The 21063-nt window shown below is 39.8% G+C and overlaps 1 protein-coding gene across 2 annotated transcripts in view; it reads left to right on the forward strand.

The window, feature by feature from the left end:
- Window positions 1-21063, forward strand: part of LOC148009684 (uncharacterized) — a 73546-nt gene that overhangs the window by 42880 nt on the left and 9603 nt on the right. For both annotated transcript variants that reach the window (XM_087672980.1, XM_087672981.1), the window contains 2 exons: window positions 20128-20226; window positions 20312-20410. In XM_087672980.1, the coding sequence (XP_087529106.1) occupies window positions 20128-20226; window positions 20312-20410 (198 nt within the window). The remainder of the gene's footprint in view (window positions 1-20127; window positions 20227-20311; window positions 20411-21063) is intronic.

The following is a 21063-nucleotide window of genomic DNA, read 5'->3' on the forward strand; positions in this document are numbered from 1 at the left end:
TTTTGGGCAATCAGCTTTGTTAAGCTTAAGGTATGGTGGTAATGGAACACCAAGTGACTTAGCATCTGTCATAGAGAAATGATCAAGCACTTTGTTGATGTACTTTTCTTGTGAGAGAAATAAGAGTTTCTGCTCTCTATCTCTCGTCACACGCATGCCCAAAATATGTTCAGTTGCACCCAAGTCCTTCATGGAAAAGGCTGAATTCAGCTGTCTTTTCAATGCATTAATCTGGCTCTTATGCTTACCAACAATAAGCATATTATCCATATAAAGCACAAGGATAATAAGGCTTCCATCATCAGCCTTCTTTGTGTATAAGCAGTGATCTGCATTGCTTCTTTTAAACCCATGTGAGAGCATGAAGGCATCAAACTTCTTATACCGCTGTCTAGGAGCCTGTTTTAAACCATACAAGCTTCTCTTAAGCTTGCACACCAAATGCTCCTTTCCTGGCATAACAAAGCCCTTTGGCTGTTTCATATACAGCTCTTCTTCTAAATCACCATGCAGGAATGCAGTTCTAATATCCATCTGATCAAGTTCAAGATCCATAGATGCAACAATAGCAAACAATACCCGAAGAGTGGTCATTTTGACAACAGGTGAAAAAACTTCCTCAAAGTCAATCCTCTCTTTCTGAGTATAACCCTTAGCCACAAGCCTGGCTTTGTATTTGGGTTTGCCATCCACACATTTGATTTTGTAGACCCACTTGTTAGGAATAGCTTTCCTATCTTTGGGCAATGAAACCAAATCCCAAGTATCATTCTGATACAATGACTTCATTTCTTCCTGCATAGCTTGCTTCCACTTTTTCTTTAACTCACATGACAATGCCTCTTTATATGTAAGAGGCTCACCCTCATATGTGAGTAAAATGCAGTCCAAAGAGGGATCAAACCTCTTTATGGGTCTCCTGACACGTGTAGACCTTCTCACCCAATGATTTGTGTTATCAGGCAATGGATCTACATCCAAAGGAATGTCAATGACCTCATTATTTGGCTGCTGAACTGCATTTTCAGGTTGCTGTAATAAATTTTCAGGCTGTTGTAATTGATGTTCAGCATGCTGATTTTGTTGCCCAAACTGATTTTCAGCATCCCTTTGTTGCCCATTTGCATCTGGCTCAATAATGACACGCTGATTATCATAACTAGCATCAAATGGAGCTGAATTTTCAGTGGTGGCTGATGGCTGTTTAAGTGGCTGATTATGCTGAAATTTCACTTTCCTTTTGTCTACATCACTAGATGTGGCATTTTTCAGCAGCTTTGATTCATTAAATACCACATCTTGGCTGCGTAGCACCTTTTTCATGCTTGGAACCCAAACTCTATAACCCATTTTACCATCATCTCCATAACCCATGAAAATGCCTCTGAGGGATTTCATGTCAAGTTTGGTTCTGCTATCAACAGGCACATGTACATAGCATTCGCAGCCAAAGACCCTTAAGTGGTCATATGAAGCAGGTTTGCCAGACCAAACCTCTTCAAGGATGCCACTATCAAGTGTATGATGTGGAGACCGGTTGCAAATATGCACTGCGGTTTTAAGTGCCTCTCCCCAAAACAATTGCGGGAGATTAGCTGTGGACAGCATGCACCGAATCTTCTCACATAAAGTGCGATTCATTCGCTCAGCCACACCATTAGATGATGGATTATAAGGGGCTGTAAGTTCTCGTTTAATCCCATTTTCATCACAAAAACTATTAAATTGTTTAGATACGTACTCTCCCCCATTATCTGTTCTTATGCATTTCAGTTTTAAGCCCTTTGAGTACTAAAAAATGCATAAAACCTTTTAAAAGCATCCAATGCCTCACTTTTCTGCTTAAGCAAATAAACCCATAGCTTTCTAGAGTGGTCATCAATAAAAGACACAAAATAACGGAAACCACTATGAGTTTTTATTGGCATGGTACATACATCGGAATGGACTAAATCCAAGATACATGCCTTCCTAGAGGCTCCATGAGAGTATAACTCTTTACATGTTTTCCAAAGACATAGTCATCACAAAAGTCAAGCTTTGAGTTTTTCACATCAACTCTTCCAAGTGAAGAAAGTGCATCCAAACCCTTTTGGCTCATGTGTCCAAGACGCTTATGCCATAGCTCCATGTGTGACTGTACTTCTGCAACTGCAACAAACTTTCCAGGAAGTGCCTTGCAATGAAGATAATACAAAGTTTCCTTTTACCACCTCTAGTGACCAGCATAGATTCTTTCTGTATTTTCCACAATCCACCACCAAAGGTAGTGTAGTAACCCTTGCTATCTAACTACCCAACAAAAAACAAGCTCTTCTTAATGCCAGGTGCATACCTAACATCATGAAGAATCAATTCCTAGCCATTTTCAAGAGCCAGGTGTATGGTGCCCACTCCTTCAATATCACATGCATGATTATTCCCTAGGTAAACTTTCCCAAGATTACCTGCTGCATAAGTAGAAAAACACTCCAGAGATGGAGTTACATGAAATGAGGCACCACTCTCAACAATCCACGATTGTGACAAACCATCATGAGCAGATAACAAGGCATTTATCACATCCCTTTTAGTGATATACATGTCTTCCACTATCATAGCATGTGGATCTGAAGATGCAACCAGCAAATCAGCATCTTTATCTTCTTCTATCTCCTCAATGACAACACTAGATACCATATTTGCCTTTTTGTTTCTTTAGGGGTTTAGCTGCTATCCTTCTTATTCTTTTCGCCTTTTGCATTAGCCTGTTTCTTACGTTCTTGCTCCTTCTTATAGTACATGCAATCGGGCTTTTTATGCCCTTTGCGTCCACATTGATAGCAAGTGACATCTTGCTGTTTTTCTTTGCTTTTGCTGCGATTTTTATGCTTATTTGCAGCATTTGACTTCTTTTCAGTCCGTCCTCTAACATTATAGGCTGATCCATTGTTTTTCCCACTAGACTTGCGTCTAATCTCCTCATTGAGGATAGAACCATGTATACCATCAAATGTCAAGTTGGGGTTGTTGCAAAATGACACAACCAATGCTTCCCATGAATCTGGCGAAGTTATGAGCAAGAAGATAGCCTTTAGCTTAGGATCAAAAGCCGGCAAGCCTGCATTCTGTAACTGACTCAAATTACCTGTAAATGCAACCAAATGCTTTGAGGCGGGCTTAGACTCATCAAGCTTTAAGTTGACTAACTTTCGCATGAGATGGACCTGATTAACAGGAGTAGTATTCTCATACGTAGCCTTGAGTTTCTCTCAAACTGCATATGCACTGTTGAGGCGGGCTTAGACTCATCAAGCTTTAAGTTGACTAATGTTAGATGGATTCGTAAAGACAGAGAGAAAACCATGAAACTTCTGAGCACGAGTGATTCTTCTCCTCCCAACCATGCCTAGATAAGTGCTGGCCCTCTACACGGATTCCTTTGCCAGCCGTCAACTACCTGGAGTCCTACTATTCCTGGACTCTCTTACTCTCTAGGCTCCCCTTAATCCTGTTCGGGCGCCCAAGAGCCCGGACGGTCATTCTCGTGCATGTTCCCCTAGATTTACCTTAATGTGACATTAAATGTCACTTTTAATGTCACATTCCATATTTATGACCTTAATGTGACATTAAATATCACATTTAATGTCACATTTCCTTCCCCTTAAGAATCGGTTTCGTCCTCGAAAACGATACTTGGAAGGTCTAACTGTAAATCGGGGAACCTTTTCTTTAAAGTACTTACTCGCTCCCATGTTGAGTTTTCCTCTGAACAATCTTTCCACTTAACCAAACATTCTTGATAAATAGTATTCCTCGTTCGCCTATTACGAACATTTAATATTTTTTCTGGTTCATGTGGATTAGATTGGTCATAGAATAACTCCTCAATATCATCATTTAAGATTAGATTATCCAAATCACCCAGCTTTTTCCTTAATTTACTTACATGAAAAACTGGATGTATTTTACTACCAGCAGGTAGTTGGAGCTTGTAAGCCAATTCTCCCACCCTTTTAAGTATTATAAAAGGACCACAATACCTTGGTGAAAGCTTTGGACAGTGTCCCTTTTTCATAGTTTTAGTTTGTTCAGGCACCTTAAGATAGATCAATTCTCCTTCTTCAAAGAAGATGTCTCTTCGGTGAGGATCTGCATATGCTCTAGCTCGATTTTGAGCTTTTTTAATATTTTCTTGAGCAAATTTTAACATACTATTCATATCCTCCAAAAAATCATTAGTTGCCTGAACCTTTTCCTTATGCAATCCTACTGCAAAAGGAGCTCTGGGCTGAAACCCATACATTAACATAAATGGACTATATCCAGTGGAAGAGTGCTTGGCACTGTTATATGCAAACTCTGCTATCGGTAAATACTCTTCCCAATTAGGTTGCCTTTTACTTACATATGCCCTAAGCATATCTTCAAGAATTTGGTTAACCCTTTCAGTTTACCCATCTGTTTGCGGGTGATCCGCCGTACTCATGCTAAGTTTAGTATCCAATTTCCTAAATACCGCACGCCAAAAATGGCTATCAAATTTTCTATCCCGATCAGAAACTATATTTGCCGGAAGGCCATACAATCGGTATATGTTCTCTACGAACAATCTAGCCAATTCTGGTGTTTTAACATCAGTTGAAGTTGGAATGAACCTAGCCATTTTGGTTAACCTATCCACAATCACCCACACAGAGTCGTGCCCCCTCTGTGTTCTAGGTAGAGCAACAATAAAGTCCATGGAGATACTCTCCCATTTTCCCGAAGGAATTTCTAATGGATGGAGAAGTCCTCCCATTTTTAATTTTTCAGCTTTATTAACCTGACATTTATTACATTTGACCACATAGTCAAGGACGTCCTTATTCATTCCAGGCCAATAGAACTGCCTTTTAATAAGACTATAAGTCTTATTAACTCCTGGATGTCCCGCACTAGGGGTAACATGACACTCAAAGAGTATCTGGCGCCTTATTTCTGTATCTTTCGGAACACATACCCTACCCTTGTAGAGTAAATAACCATTATCAATGGTAAAATTCTTCCACTTGAATTCAGTTTGAGCAACCCCTGATGCTTCACTTCCTTGTTGAACATCCTCAGATATTCCTTCCTCAGTAGAAGCACTTTTAGTTGGATCCCCATTTTTGATTGCTTCCCATATGTTGGAATATGCCGGATCAACCTGGCATTTCCCTTTTAAAGATTCAAGTAAGTTGGAAGTGAACTGAGTAAAACTCAATTCATTAATGATGGGCATTCTGCTGAGTGCATCAGCTACTATATTATACTTTCCTTTTCTATATCTGATCTCATAGTCGAACTGTTGGAGGAGTTCGGCTCATCTGGCTTTACGCCCGTGTAAATCTGGTTGATCATTAAGCCATTTAATGCTTTCATGATCAGATAAAATTAAAAGTTTGGCACCATACAAATAGTGCCTCCATTTCTTCATTGCATGTACTATTGCATACAACTCCCTCTCATAAACAGAATAATTCTGTTTTGCACAATCTAATTTCTTGCTTTCAAAAGCAACTGGTCGACCTTCTTGTAATAAGACTGCGCCTGTTGCCTTATCACTGGCATCAGCTTCAACCACAAATGGTTTATTGGGATCCACTATTAATAATACTGGAGCTGTAGCAATAGCTACCTTAAGTTTTTGAAAACTTTCATTTTGATTTGTTCCCCAATTAAAACTTTTCCCTTTCCCTTTAAGTTGGTCTGTCATTGGAACAGCTATTTTGGCATAATCTCGAATGAATCTACGATAAAATCCAGATAAACCTAGGAAGATCTGCAGCTCTTCCAGGTTCCTTGGAGGTGGCCATTCAATAATTGCCCTTACTTTTTCTGGATCCATGTTGATTCCCTCTTTCGAGATAATATGCCCCAGATATTTGACCTCCTGTGCAAAGAATTCACATTTAGTTTTCTTCGCATAAAGGGAATGTGTTCTTAACAGTTGGAATACTAATTGTAAGTGTTCCAAATGTTCTTCTCTTGATTTACTAAAGATCAAGATATCATCCAAAAAGACTACTACAAAATGTCCTAGATAGGGCCGTAAAACACTATTCATCAGCTTCATAAAGGTAGTTGGTGCATTAGTGAGACCAAAAGGCATCACCAAAAAATCATAATGCCCATATCTAGTACGAAATGCCGTCTTAGAAACATCTTGTGCCTTAATTCTTATTTGGTGATAACCTGATCTTAAATCTATCTTTGTGAAGAATTTTGCCCCTTGCAATTGATCAAAAAGATCTTCCATTCTGGGCATAGGAAATTTATTCTTCACCATTATTTTATTAAGTGCTCTATAGTCAACACAAAGTCGCATAGAACCATCTTTTTTCTTTACCAATAAAATTGGTGAAGCCCAAGGTGAATTACTAGGTTGAATAAACCCTTTATCCAGGTAATCCTTAATTTGTCTTTCAACTTCTTGATGCTGTGTTTCACTTAACCTATACGGTGGTTTTGAAATTGGGTTTGTATCCTTATTTATATCAATTGGGTGATTTATATCACCCCTATCTGGTGGAAGGCCACTTGGTAAATCAGAAGGAAATACATCTTTAAAATCATCTAAGAAACTATTCAATTCATTATTAACATTCAACTCACAAACATAAGAAAATTGTTGCTTTATATTACAGAAAGTAAAAGTATTCTGTACAGGAAAAGACCATAGCATATATACCTCACAAACTTCCTTCTTTATCAGCTTCTGAATTTCAGTAGAACACAACAAAGGATTATCAGATACTTCATATTCACCTTGAATGACAAAAGTCTTACCATCCCTTTCAAATTCCAGTGTATTATGGTGATAGCTACGTTTTAAGGATGGTTCCAATCCCCATAGCCACTCCCTCCCTAGAGCAATATCAGCTCTTTCCATGTTCATTATTTGGAAATCAAGCTTATCTTTATATCCTTGAATCTCAATTTCCAAATTGGATACCATTGTATCCCATATTTTATTGTCTTGGCCTTGCATCATACGAACAACATATTGATGCTCACTGTTTTGTTGGGGAAGTTTCAATTTTTTAACAAGTGCATAATTTATAAAATTATGTGTGGCAGAGTCATCAATCATGACTCTAACCCTTTTTCCAGCTATCAATCCATGTACTCTAAGTAAATCATGTGGCCCAAAAGTAGGCTGCCACATAGAAGTTGACATACAACACTTATGTTGTACATCCCTGTGCAAGACCTCTAAAGATTTGTACTTTTCATGGCCCTTTAATTCTAAGGTCTGCACTACATGGATTTGTTTTTCTTTTCCCTTGCCCTTGTCCTTATCCTTTCCTTTGTCTTCCCCCTTTTTCTTTTGAGGGCAATTCCAAGCAGCATGGTTAGGGGATAGGCAATTAAAACACAACTTTTCTTTTTTGGCCTTATCAAAGTCATCAGGACTTAACTTTGGCCTCATATATGGTTTCTTTTCAAAAGGTTGTTTTTTACCCTTTAAAAATGGCATTTTCCTTTTAAATTTGCTCACAAATTTTGAGGTTTTCAATTCCTTAGACTTGGGCTCCGTATCAGTGAGACTAGTGAGTGTACCTGGACGCATACTATCTTCATAAATTAATGCAAATTTAATTGCCTCTTCCAATGTCTTGGGTAAACTCCGTTTTACTTCCTTTTTACAGGCTTTATCGAGTCCCCTAATGAATTCTCTTGTTTTTTGGAATTCATCTATTCCTTCCAGTTTGAGGATTATCTCACGATATTCCTCCAAATATGTCAGCATGGGTCTTCCCTTTTGTCTGACATAATCCCAATCTTCCCAATTTCTTTCCATTTCATTTTCAGGAAGAAATTCTTTCAAAAAGACGGATTCAAATTGAGCCCAAGTTTCAGGTATTTTATTCGCCTCCTTTAAAGTTCGCCACCACTTATATGCTTTGGGCCCCAAAGTTAAACTAGCCTCCAGTGCTTGGAGATGTGGTGGGGTATTTTTTAATTTATGTAAATCTTCCCATTTTTGGAGGAAATTAAAGATTGTGTCTTTATTCCTATCTTTTTCCTCCCCGTAAAATTGAGGTGGTTTCATATCCTTTAGAACTGGATTATCCCTCAATTTATGGTAAGGTTGGCGTTCCTTAGGATCTCTCATAGTCACATCTAAATCTTTTGATGAAGATGGGACATTCGAGGTTTTCATCTTATTTTTATCTTTTTCCAACAATAAAGTTAATTGAGATTTTATTTCAGTAAGTGTTTGGGTTAAAAATTCCATTTGAACCCCTTGAGTTTGCACACCAGCAGTAAGATCATCGAATTGCTCTCGCGTAGCAAAAAATTCTTCCCATTGTTCTTCTTGTATGTCTGGTTCATGGGGATCTACCATAGGTTGATCCCCGGAACTAGAACTTTCCATTACCCTTTCTTTCCCTTTTTCTGCCATTAATACACTGGAATTGGAAAGCAAAAATAAGAAATTTGCATACAAAGTAAAGTTCTTCCCTGATTTTTAATGGCAGGTAGTGGCTGTTGATTTGGAAAGAAACTCGAAGAGTAAGAAATAGATTGTATCTTCCCGGATTAGAACAGTGAAGTAATCATGCTAGAAATTCAATTTCCTGACTTCAGTCGTGTATGATATTTTTCCGTCCGTCTCACAGCAGTTGCCTCACGCATAGCAATCGTGACAACAGTCGTGTCACGTTTTATATTTTGCCTCCGTTGATCACTATCAGATCACGTTTTGCCTCACTGCTGATGTCTCACGACTAATGCAACTGACGCCTCACCTTTGTTAACCAGAAACAGAATCTTTTGTTTCACGCTGGTTCATCCGGCAGGTCAGACCAGAGACGAATCCCCCTTTCCCTTTTCGCCTTACGCCAGTCGACGGACCAGAGACGAATCCCTTTTTCCTTTTCGCCTTACGCCAATCGTTTTCTCCCAAAAGAAATATGTCACTTATGTGATGTGGCGTTTCTCACTTTTGTTTTTCTTCACGGCCCGTCACGTTTTCACGGCGCCTGATACCAATGTTAGATGGATTCGTAAAGACAGAGAGAAAACCATGAAACTTCTGAGCACGAGTGATTTTTCTCCTCCCAACCACGCCTAGATAAGTGCTGGCCCTCTACACGGATTCCTTTGCCAGCCGTCAACTACCTGGAGTCCTACTATTCCTGGACTCTCTTACTCTCTAGGCTCCCCTTAACCCCGTTCGGGCGCCCAAGAGCCCAGACGGTCATTCTCGTGCATGTTCCCCTAGATTTACCTTAATGTGACATTAAATGTCACTTTTAATGTCACATTCCATATTTATGACCTTAATGTGACATTAAATATCACATTTAATGTCACAACTAACTTTCGCATGAGATGGACCCGATTAATAGGAGTAGTATTCTCATACGTAGCCTTGAGTTTCTCCCAAACTGCATATGCACTGTTGAGTCCCTTGATATCAACCAAGATATCATCAGTAACTGCCATTTTGATGTAAGTAATGGCCTTTTTATTCATTTTAGCTCAATCTTCATCTGACAAAGCAGCAGGTTTTTGTTCTACCAAAGCATCTTCACAATCCTTTAGAAAAAGGATACCCTGCATACGATCTTTCCAAAGATCAAAGCCATTGCCATCAAATTTGCGAATCTCAAAAAGATTCTTTGTGTCAGCAGTGGATGCACTTCCAGCCATTTTTCAGCAATAAATTTCTGCAATAGAATGCTGGATGCAATCAGCCAATAGCAAGGTTGCTGTATATAACAGCAAATACACAAACTTGCACTTCAAAGTGTGCCCAAGAAGCAGATATTTTGCTGTAATTTCAGTCCAAAGGGCTGATTACAGCATATACACAAAGCAAATCTGATACATATGCATACAAGACAGCTCCCACTTCAATAATACATCACCGTAATGCCCAAACGCAATAACCCGAGTGCTGTATGTGCACAATGAGCATTCAGCAATACATGTACCAAGAGAAGCTGCCTTTTCATAACATTTGATACATCCCAAGTCCAAATTTCTCCCACTTAGCAGTGAATTTGCTGTAATTCCACTGTCAAAGCACAAATCGGCTCAAAATATATCACTAATGTGAAAAGGCCCAAATTTTCTGCAATAAATCTTCCCCAATTGCATTAATACCTGTTCCTGAGAGCATAAAACGGGCAAATTCAGCAAAATTTCAAAATTTTGCAAAAGCCCCAAATTTTCCGGGTCCAAGTGTGCACGAATGTCAACCAATCTGACTTAGCTGAGGAAAATTTCACCAATACAGCAAAAAGCCCAAATTTTATGGGTCCAATGTTGAGAAATTTTACTCAAACAAGCAAAATTTCACCAAATTTGGCGAAATCCCCAATTTATACGCACACAATGTCTGCAATTTTGACGGAGATGTCTGTATTATGCATGAACAGCACTAAATCTGGAAAAGCCCCAAATTTTCTAGCTCAAATCTGCACAAATCTGAGAACTGTGCTTGCGCGTGCGAACTGGGGCCTGTTTTAATGTGACAAGTCACAAAAAATTGCAAAAATGACTATCGTGACTTGTCGACTGATCACGCTGATCAGAAACGAACTGCCGCCTGTCCACGCTGACCACGTCAGCTGTCGCCTGATTGTCGCTGAGCAGATTTGGCTGTCGCTTGTCCACGCTGACCTGTTTCTGACCCGGTGACTGTCTGTCCAGCTGTCGCCTGTGTAAAACGTGACCTGAACACTGTCGCCTGACTGTCCTTAACGGAACGTGACCTGGAAAGATGACGACCTGACCTGTGCTGACCTGGAATGGCTGCGCCTGACCTATCTAGTTACAGACTGAGCAAAAACGAGCCTACAGCACTGTCGCCTATTTCGCGCGTGCTCTCGCCTGACCAGCAAAGATGATGACTTGCTGATTTCTCATGAGCAAAGCGCTGGCGATGTCTCGCACAGGCTCCGGGAAGCGTGCACACCTTAGCCGAAGCTCTGATACCAGTTTGAAGGAAAGCGAAAATGCCCAAGTGGTGTGCGCAGCGAGAATGGAGTGTGTTCAGCAGTAGAGAGTGCAGAGAGAGTAGAGACTTGAGTTGGGTGTGTACCAGTGTGGCACACACAAAGAATGAAAGAATATATTTATGTTTTAGGGTACGGTACATTTACACCCGGAAGAGTGCGGTCACATGTACAAGTAAAATATATACACGGGAAGTGTAGCGAAGGGCCTTTACACCCAACAAATATTTCTCCTTATAGATCGACTATAAAAATTATGTACTTTCTTTTGAGCTTGATGGTCATTTCCATGTAATTGAGAGTTGTTTACCCTTCGAGATCATAGAGAATAATGTATAGATCATTTCAACAATGGAATTTAGTAAATGTTTCTCTAATTCAAGTGTTACTATCTATATTTATTTTGTTGAAAAAGCTCAATCATTTGATTCGCAATGTAATTCTTTTTTTAAAAATAATAATCTAAATATGAATTCAAATGTAAATGAGTATTTGGATCTGATATTACGTGAGTATGTTGATGTCTTTTCATTTGAGCTATCTAATGGACTTCCATTGTCTTGTGGAACCTTAGACCATAGGATTGAGACGTTGTCTGGTAGGCATCACGTATCTCGGCAACCTTATAGGTTTACCCCGAAGGAGGAAGACGAGATAGCTAGGCAACTTTAAGACTATTTAGCTAAGGATTTTATTAAGTACAGTAAATTCCCATGGGACGTGCTTGTTCTTCTCGTTGAAAAGAAGGATGACACAATGCACTTTTATATTGATTGCAAAAGTCTCAATAAGGTGCCTATCAAGAATAAGTATCTGTTACCTAGGATGGATGACCTCATAGATTAGCTTTATGGTGCGTGATATTAGGTTTGGCTACCATCAAATATAGATAGCATCAAAGGATATCTAGAAAATTGTGTTTTGCATGCAATGTGGACATTATCAATTTTTGGTCCTATCTTTTGGATTGACCAACACTCTTGTAACTTTCTAGCAGATGATGAATAACTTGTTTTGTTTGTATCTTGGAAAGTGGATAGTTATTTTCCTTGAGGCTGTTCTTATTTATAATAAGTCATTGGAGAAGCATGTAAAACATTTGTGCATCGTCTTACGTTCTTTTAAGATGAGAGCAATTGTTTGCTTAACTATCCAAGTGTGAATTCTTTTGCATGGAGTTGTTATATCTCAGTCATGTTATCTCAATTGATGACATTTGGATTGATCCGGAAAAGGTTCGAGTAGTGCTTGATTGGCCTATTCCGCGGACCGACCACAAGGCAAGTAATTTTTGTCTACAAAAGGAGGGAGTGTAGCCACAGTCCATTATCCATTTAAGTACTTACAGATTCTTGGTGTGGAGAGAGCGAGCTCGTGGAATATGTGAGTTGATGCTCAATTGTTGTACTCTTATCATAGTGGATTTCTACTCCTGGTTACATCTTGCAATGTCTCTTTCATCGATCTTATATCTTTTCACTATTTAGCTGCATGTTTTGCTATCCTAACATGGTATCAAATTTTTAAGTTGTATGACGGATGCTTGATTGATTGAATGAGATTGTTCATACTGATTGTTTTTTTGGATAAGTGATATATTATCTTGATTTGCGTTTGGTATTATGCCCATTGATTAAGTTTCCACTTATTGCTGGTGATTGAGTGACTACTTCTGTGATCTTTGCGCCTGGTTCATGTGGTCTATGTGTGTGTTGTTGTTGACTTGGACGCATAGGACCATGCTCACCTATGTTGACGTTACGTTTGATGCGTTGACCTATCTGTACCTGCATGCAAACTCACAGCATTGACCTTGCATTTGCAGACTCGTGTTGGTGTCAATTGTGTGTGCATTGATGTGTTGCCGAGGTGCAATATATGACGTCTCTTGAACTACTAACCTGTGTGTTGAACTATTTGATGTGGCGGCTTGTTGCTGCTAATGCGGCGTTGACATCTCTGACCTGCATAATGAAACTCTTTGATTGTCATCATGGATTATGTTTATGTATTGATTGCAAAATTTGGAAAGGTTTTTCTTGTCCTATTTAGGTGATGAATATCTTGTTGTGGGTGTTCACATGCATTGACAACTTTTGTGTTTTGTTTTGATGACTTGTTCAAAGCTCTAAGTTCTTTGCAAGCATTCATACTCCTTTAGCTACTCTCTCCCAACCGAGGTAATTGTCCAAGTGCTTTCTGTTCTTATTTCACTTCTGTACGATCCTATTGGTTTCCTTGTGATCGTGAGATTCATCATTCTTAAGATATCTTATGGAGCTTTGATTGAGTGTTCTATGCTTACCAGCGTTTTTCCAAGAAGGTGTTGGATTGCTTCAATCTTAGGAGGAATCTTTTCTTTCGTCATGATGTGGGAAAGTGGCGGTTATGTACATGAAGTCGCAGAGAAGAAAACGTGTGGTATAGTGTTACATTTGAAGCGAAGGAAGATACGAAAGACATGTTACCGCTTTGTGTGGTGGATACCTTGGTTGTGCTTGGTGAGGCATGAGACCGCATACATGTCTACATCATCTTGGTTCACTCGAGGCATATCAATGGCTCGGATGGATAGTGCCTCTCATCTCCAGTGATACTGCCCACCTTCACATGCTCCTAGCTAGAAGAGGTAAGTAAGTGGGTGGAGAGAGGGCATGCTGATGCTCTTTCGTTATTGGTGGATTTGATGTATGTCATCGAGTTCACATATTTTGGTGATCCAAACCTTGGACTGGTATATCTAGCACCAAGTTCATGTTGGGACAAGTAACATGATGTGTTTGTGTGGTCTTGCATGAGGGAACCCAAAGGGCATGTTGATGCTCTAGTGGAGGAATCTTGGTGTTACGGCAAGCTATCCATGGAGCTTGTTGGCTATAGGAGGTGAAAGGTGGCTAGCTCGACTATTTTACTTTTATAAAGGGCTTATGGCATTTGGACTTATTCTTCAAGGTGCTTTCTTATTGAGGTGTACTTAGCAGAGTGCACGTTATTGGAGTATCCATGGTGCATCTTGGATGTTCTTGTTCATTGCTTGTTCATCTGTGCTCTCATAGAGGGTGTTAGAAATGGTCATATCACAAGTTTACGAGCGCCTACGGCCTAATTTATGGGCACTCTCTTTATTCTTTATTTGGTAATTGGCCAATCTATCTTGTGGTAGGAAAAGTCCTTTATTTTTATCTAAAAAAGGAGGGAGTGTGGCCATAGTCCATTATCTATTCAGGTACTTGTAGATTCTTGGTGTGGAGAGAGGGAGCTTGTGGAGTGTATGAGCTAGTGCTCAACCATTGTACTCTTGTCATAGTGGATTTCTATTCCCGGTTACATGTTGTGCATTGCCTCTTTTATCGATCTTGTGTCTTTCATTATTTTGTTGCGTGTTTTGCTCTTCTAAGAGCTAATGCTTTAGTCAAATTCCTAATGTTAATTTCTTATCCTTCTTTGAAATCTCAATTGATTTTTATCTTTCTCTCAAAGGGCGTTGTCAAAACAATCTGACTAGTTCAAAAGGGACTTGGTATCCTATGAAGCTTTGGTGGTTCGGATGCTGGATAGTTGGCTACGAGAGAAAGATAGCGGAAAAGTATTCCATTCATAATGGATTACTTTTTACACAAGGCAAAATGTGTGTGCTTGATGATCAGGATATTTGCAAGAAAATTTTATATGAGTGTCATGATGCGCTGAGCGTTGGGTACCTTGGCATACATCGGACTTTACCCTTAGTTACATGCTACTTTTATTGGCTGAATATTAAGACTCTGGTTGAGTCTTATGTATGGGAGTATCCACTTTCTTTACAAATTCTTGATAGAAAGTGGAGTAGCATTTCTATGGATTTTGTAGTAGGATTGGCCTGTATGAATCGAGGTCATGATACAATTTGTTGAACAACTTTATTGGCTTTACGATTTGCCCGATGAAATAGTTAGTGGCTAGGGTCCTAAGGTCACTAGCCATTTGTGGCAAACGGTTTCCAAAAACTGGAAACTCGATTGTCCATGTCGTCCTCAGAACATCTTGAAACCGATGGGCAGAACGAATGGATGAATCAAATCATGGAGGATATGCTATGTGCATATGGCACAGATAGGTAGGGATGTTGCATCCTTTACAAATTCTTAATGGAAAGTGGAGTGGCATTTCTATGGATTTAATAGTAGGATTGCCTTGTATGAATTGAGGTCATGACGCAATTTGGGTTGTGGTCGACTGATTGATGACAATGGCTCGATTCATTCCTACAAAGATAATTGTGAAAAGCATGAGTTGGCTGGTCTCTTTGTTGAACATCTTTATCAACTTTATGATTTGTCCAATGAAATGGTCTGTGATCGGGATCCTAAGGTCACTAGTCATTTTTGGCAAATGGTTTTTCAAAAACTGGAAACTCGATTGTCGGTGTCATTCTCAAAACATCCTGAAATCGATGGATAGATCAAATGGACGAATCAAATCATGGAGGATATGCTGTGTGCATATGCCTCTCGTAGAAAATCTGATTGGGAGCATTATTTGTTAGCAGTCATCATTGTCATGCCTTGAGACTCTCGTGACTTTTTGCAATTGAGCTTCAAATTCTCGCTCTTGTTTGAGCACATCCAAGATTTTTGAGTCGGCTATAGCTGTAGCTTAAGTCGCTTTAACCTCTCGGATTCTAGATTTCTGGATCATTAGGATTCTAGTCTTGGGTTGGTTCTAGCTCCTAGGCACGGCTGAGTGTGGAGTGCAAATCCAAGTACTACTGATTGATCTACAACACATCCAATAGGTTAAATGGTTCCAAGTGGGCATTAGCTACCAAGAATGTATCTCCTGCTTGTGAGCCTACGTTTGAGTTAGACGAGGACTTTAGGAGCTCTAACATATTTGTCACTTGTTTTGACAAAGGAGGTAGCTCATTCTAGAGTAGCCATTTCACCGCCTTTCTATGCATTTTCTCCTCAAGTAAACTTTTTGTATGCATTTTTCGGGGAGTTTTTTCATTCTTTAGTCTGCCTTCACTTGCCGGACATTGTTCAAATTTACCAATATTTCTCCATGCACATCTAACATTTTTCTAGCATTAAATGCTGGTCAGCCCATTTTTAGGGCCCAAATAGCAGGTTGGCCAGATTTAGGTGTATTTGGCAGATCATCTTCATTTTTCATTGGCAGGTGCACACTTCAAGCTTCATCATCTTCCTCCATCTCTAGTGTTGCCATCATCATGAGCCTAATCTCGTGCCCTCACTGATGTTGTGGACTGTGCAGGGATTGATTAGTCTTTCTTCTATATTCAGCATTTGTTCCTTGTTTAGTACAGATTTCTTTCTTTATTTCTCATAGTCTCTCTCTGTCTCCTTTATCTCCGTGTTCGTATTTCCTTTCCGTTGCGGACTCTCACATGGTATCATCGCCTAAGTGAGACATAGAGCTGATCTATTGCATAGAAGACCACCTAGACTTCTAGGCGGCCTTTCCACATCAGTGTTTTGCTGAAAACACAGCCTTCTACTTGGAGACGATAGTTTTTCTTGTGCTAGATACCGATATCCCTCGTCATTTTGTTGTGACCTCACTCTCTTGCTAGAGGCAACATGCTTCCTTAGCTAGGCTAGCTTCTTGAGCGTTTTTAGATGCAAGAATGCAAGCCTATCTCTACTTTCATTGAGACATGCCACAAGGTTACACTTAGGGATGTGGGAGAACCGTTTGATGCTTCTCTTTATCAATAGGCTATTGGCTGTTTATTGTATTTGTGTAATACACGGCCGGATATTTAGTTTGGGGTCTCTTAGTTGGCACACTTTATGCCCAGACCTGGTACTACACATTGGCAAGCAGTTAAATGTGTCTCTTGTTACCTCAAAGGCACTCGAACATTGGGCCTTTTCTATCATATAGGCGCTACTCTTTGCTTGCATGCATTTATAGACAGTGATTGGGCTGGTTGTTTTGACACGAGGGTGTTCACCAGTGGCAATTGTTTCATGCTTGGTAATTCATGCATTTCTTGGCTGAGTAAGAAGCAGTCTATAGCGGCTATATCTAGCTATGAAGTTGAATAGAAGGCAACATTTACAGCTACATTGGAATATGTATGGCTCATATGCCTTTTGGTTGATCTTAGTGTGGGACAACAGTCACCCACTCCTATCTACATTGATAGTCGGAGTGCCATGGCAATTGTGAGGAATCTAGTTTTTCATGCTCGTACTAAACTCGTTGAGGTGCATTATCATTATGTTAGAGAGAGGCTCCATGCAAGGGAGATTAACTTGGTTTATATCCCTACGCAAGACAACTTGGCAGATGTGTTTACGAAAGCTTTCTCTAGAGAGAAATTCGAAGCCTTTTGCAAGGCTCTTGTCTTGATACCGTTTGGCGATTGATCCGCCTATTCCTTGTTTACATTCACATCATTCACTCGAGGGGGGTTTGTTACACTTATCGTGTTCCTCCTATGTTCTCGTGTGAACGCTCCCTTATCTCATGGGCACTTTTACCCTTCTAGTTGGAGAAGGGTGTTTTCATTGTGTGAATACTCATCAGTGGGTGTGGTACTTAGTACCTTAGGGATTGTACTTTCATTCATTCTCACATAGTGGATGTGACCTTCCAGCACTTTTCTCTCTTGTTGTTCATTGGTTCACTATGAGTGCGCGCACATTGTTGAATCCTAACCTAATAATGTAGCTCCAGTGTCCACAATTTGAACAAGAAAAGAAGTGCTCAAATAATGAAGAGTGGGCCTTTGGAGTCACCTCATCAGGAGATAGCTTGCAGATATGAATGAGACTTGAATCCTTGGATGTTTGTAAAGAGATGAGATAAGCCTTAGCAAACTAGTTAGACAAGCCCTATGGTGTTGAGAGCGAAGTTGATTGTGATGGCTAACTAGTGGTAGTGTGGGTTTGACCATGCCACTATCCTTGATTTTGGTTGCCACCACCCTACCTCCCTTGTTGGGGATTGCTCGACTGAGGGGCGAGGGTTTGATTCTTTGATTTTGGTTGTGTGCCTCTTGTCTTTTATTGACACTCATCGTCAAAATGGCCAGCCTTTTGAGAATATTGACAATGCATATTCTTTTCAGGTATATTTTGCCACTTGGGTTTAAGAGATGACTGGGAGGTTCCTTGTGACTCGCTAGCTTGGTTTTGATTTTGTTTTTGATTTTTAGTTTGATTTGAATTTTGATTTTGGTTTTATTTACCTTTTCCTTGTTGCCCTTTCTGAGAAGTGGTAGTGAGGGTCCCCTCTAAAGATGAAGGGCTATGAAACTGATCGAACAACCGAGCGTAATGCAGTAGCTAACACTCAAGTTTATAGAAGGTGGGCATGGTAGGTTGTGAGATCACATATTGTGCAAAATGGAAGTATTTTCTCGGTTCTTGAGAAACAATGAGACTTGGGCATCAAAGAATTTAGGAGTCCTTGTGGTAGAGAACTCGGTGAGAAGTTTCTAATACTAAGCCGGCTTGGCCTTAAGGGCATCCTAGTCAATGGTTGCAAACCTATATGCACTCCTATGGAGCTCAAGCTAAAACTGTTCATGCATGATGGTGAAGGGATGTTTGATGTTGCAATTTACAGCCAACGCTGTCTTATTTACCTTTGCAATACACAACTTGAAATATAGTTTGCAGTATCCTAGGTGAGTAGGTTTATGCATAGCACACAGATAGTACATTGGTAAGCTGTTAAGCGGATCTTTTGATATTTGCAAGGTACCTAGTCAAATGCTTTATTATTTTCTAAGGGGGGAGACTTGCACTTATAGGCTTACAATGATTTAGATTGGGCTGGTGATTCAAACACTAGGTAGTCTACTAGTGGGCATTGTTTCTTTCTGGGATGCTCATGCATTTCGTGGCCAAGTAAGAAACAACCTACAATGACTACCTTGTCTTGTGAGGCTAAGTATAGGGCAGCCTTCACAGCAACAATGGAATGTGTATGGTTGCGTAGATTGTTAATTGATCTATAGATTTCATTGGAGGGTCCTACACCCATTCTTTTTGATAGTAAGAGTGCTATTGCAGTGGTACGGAATCTTGTGCTTAATGCTCACACGAAACACATCGAGGTACATTACCATTATGTTAGAGAGAGATGCTATGTAGGAGAGATCAGTTTGATGTATGTTTCTACACATTAAAATGTTGCTAACATTTTTCACCAAAGCACTACCTCATGAGAAGTTTGAGGCTTTTCAAAAGGTCTTAAATTTGCTATCCTTGGTGATTGATCTTCCTGTACTTCCATGATCCATCACATTGGCACTATAGGGAGGTGTTAGAATTTGCCAATTCTATGGGCAGTGCCCAATGTTCTAGTCAGTTTATTTTCAGTGTGAATACGACTGAGTTATTGAGTTGTGTCACCACATTTAGAGTTGGTGCTAGAGTTAGTTGACTTCGGTTGAGTTAGGGCTTAGGGTCTACCTTAGACCTTTAGGTTGTACTTTCATTCTATCACTTTCAGTTCAGCAAGTACACTATCATTTCCAGCTCATATTGTCTATTGCTCACTCTCTCATTTCTCTCTTCTCCATAGCTGGTGCTTTTCTCACAAGTTTGGGAGGCTTTGCTACTTATTAGTTCTTATAGAGAGGTTCCCATGGAGGAGGCAATAGGAAAGTACTATTGTGGGCTGTAATAATTAGGAATGCTATTGTGGTTGATAATTGTTACACGACAAAGTTGTTGGCTACAATATTTGCAAACTAGAGAATGACAAGTAACCATTCAAGTCTAGTGATGGTGGTAAGAATTCGAGATTTGTAGCAAATAGGTAACATGAACAGAATGGTAGAAATTTTAAGACACAGGAGCATCATGATGCTTTGAAGGCTGCATGCAAGTGCTTTTAACTTTGAAGAAGAGGGTTGTTGAGCAACCAAAGTCATCAAGTGCATTAATATAATTGTACTTCATGAATTCTTACTTTGGTCTCCATTTGAGAACTCTGTGTGCGTGCATGTGTAGATCAAGTAACTGATGGATGATTTCATTTAGACTTTGGAACTTTATGGTGATATGTTAAGGCCTAACATCAGTTCATGTTCATCTAGTTACTCTTAATTGGGCTTTTGAGAGGTGGATGGGAGGTGAGCTACTAATAATTTTCTTTGCATGTGTTAATGTTTTTCGGACTGGGGCAGGAAAAATGGCCACTGCTGCATACAGCAGCAACTTCAGGTGACTCGTTTATAGTGGAGCGGCTTATTAAGTCAGGTGCTGATGTGAACACACTTGATAAGGTCGTCATCTCAGGAAGTGTTTGTGCCAAGTTTTCCCTTGCTTATGAAGGTGATGAATCTTACTTGATCAAATTCCCTATTGTAGGATGGATATAGTGCACTTCAAAGGGCCGTGATGGCCAAGAAGGAGATGTCAGTAAACCAGTTGCTTCAAGCAAAAGCTGATGTGTTTGTTTGTGACAAGGTAAGTAATGACCTCCTTATACCTTTTGAGACGTGTCACTTATGGAGGATTCTGATTCTCAGTTGAAAAGATTGTAATAAACCTTACAAATGTCATAGATGTTGTTGATTGATGTGTAAGCTTCTTTTCCTCCAATACGATAGAATATTGAATAGAGAGATTGAGCCAATGAAAGTGTCTCACAAAGCAGAAGGAAATCACCACTGAAATAATGGTGAAAGGGACACCAGAGGATTAGTGATGGAAACATGAGCTAAACTTAACAGGGTAAATATGGTGAAGAGCAGTGTGAGGCAATGAGGATTACTTGATCGAAGTTGATGGTGTGCTCAAGTGAATGAATGAGAACACTAGAAAAACAAGGCTTGGACAAGTGCCATGAGCTGTCAAAGAAAACATGCATATTGAAAATAATTGCATGATGGGCTTGTATATAATTTAGGTGTAGTGTTGAGAAGCTTAAGAGCTGCTTACGTAACAAGGGCTGGAGAGGGTAAGGAAGTTATCTATCCCAAAAAAGGAAAGAGTTCTAGTCGAAGGTGGCAGAGAAAAAGTAGGAACAAGGATTTCCCCCAAGATCAGTATTGACCAGAAGAAGGATACGGCTTAATGTGAATGTGGACCAGTAAAACAGGAGGTGCAAATATTCTTAG

This window comes from Lygodium microphyllum, chromosome 30, assembly GCF_053477565.2.
Source record: "Lygodium microphyllum isolate KBCC chromosome 30, Lygodium_microphyllum_v1.1.10, whole genome shotgun sequence".
In the NCBI taxonomy this organism is placed as follows: domain Eukaryota; kingdom Viridiplantae; phylum Streptophyta; class Polypodiopsida; order Schizaeales; family Lygodiaceae; genus Lygodium; species Lygodium microphyllum.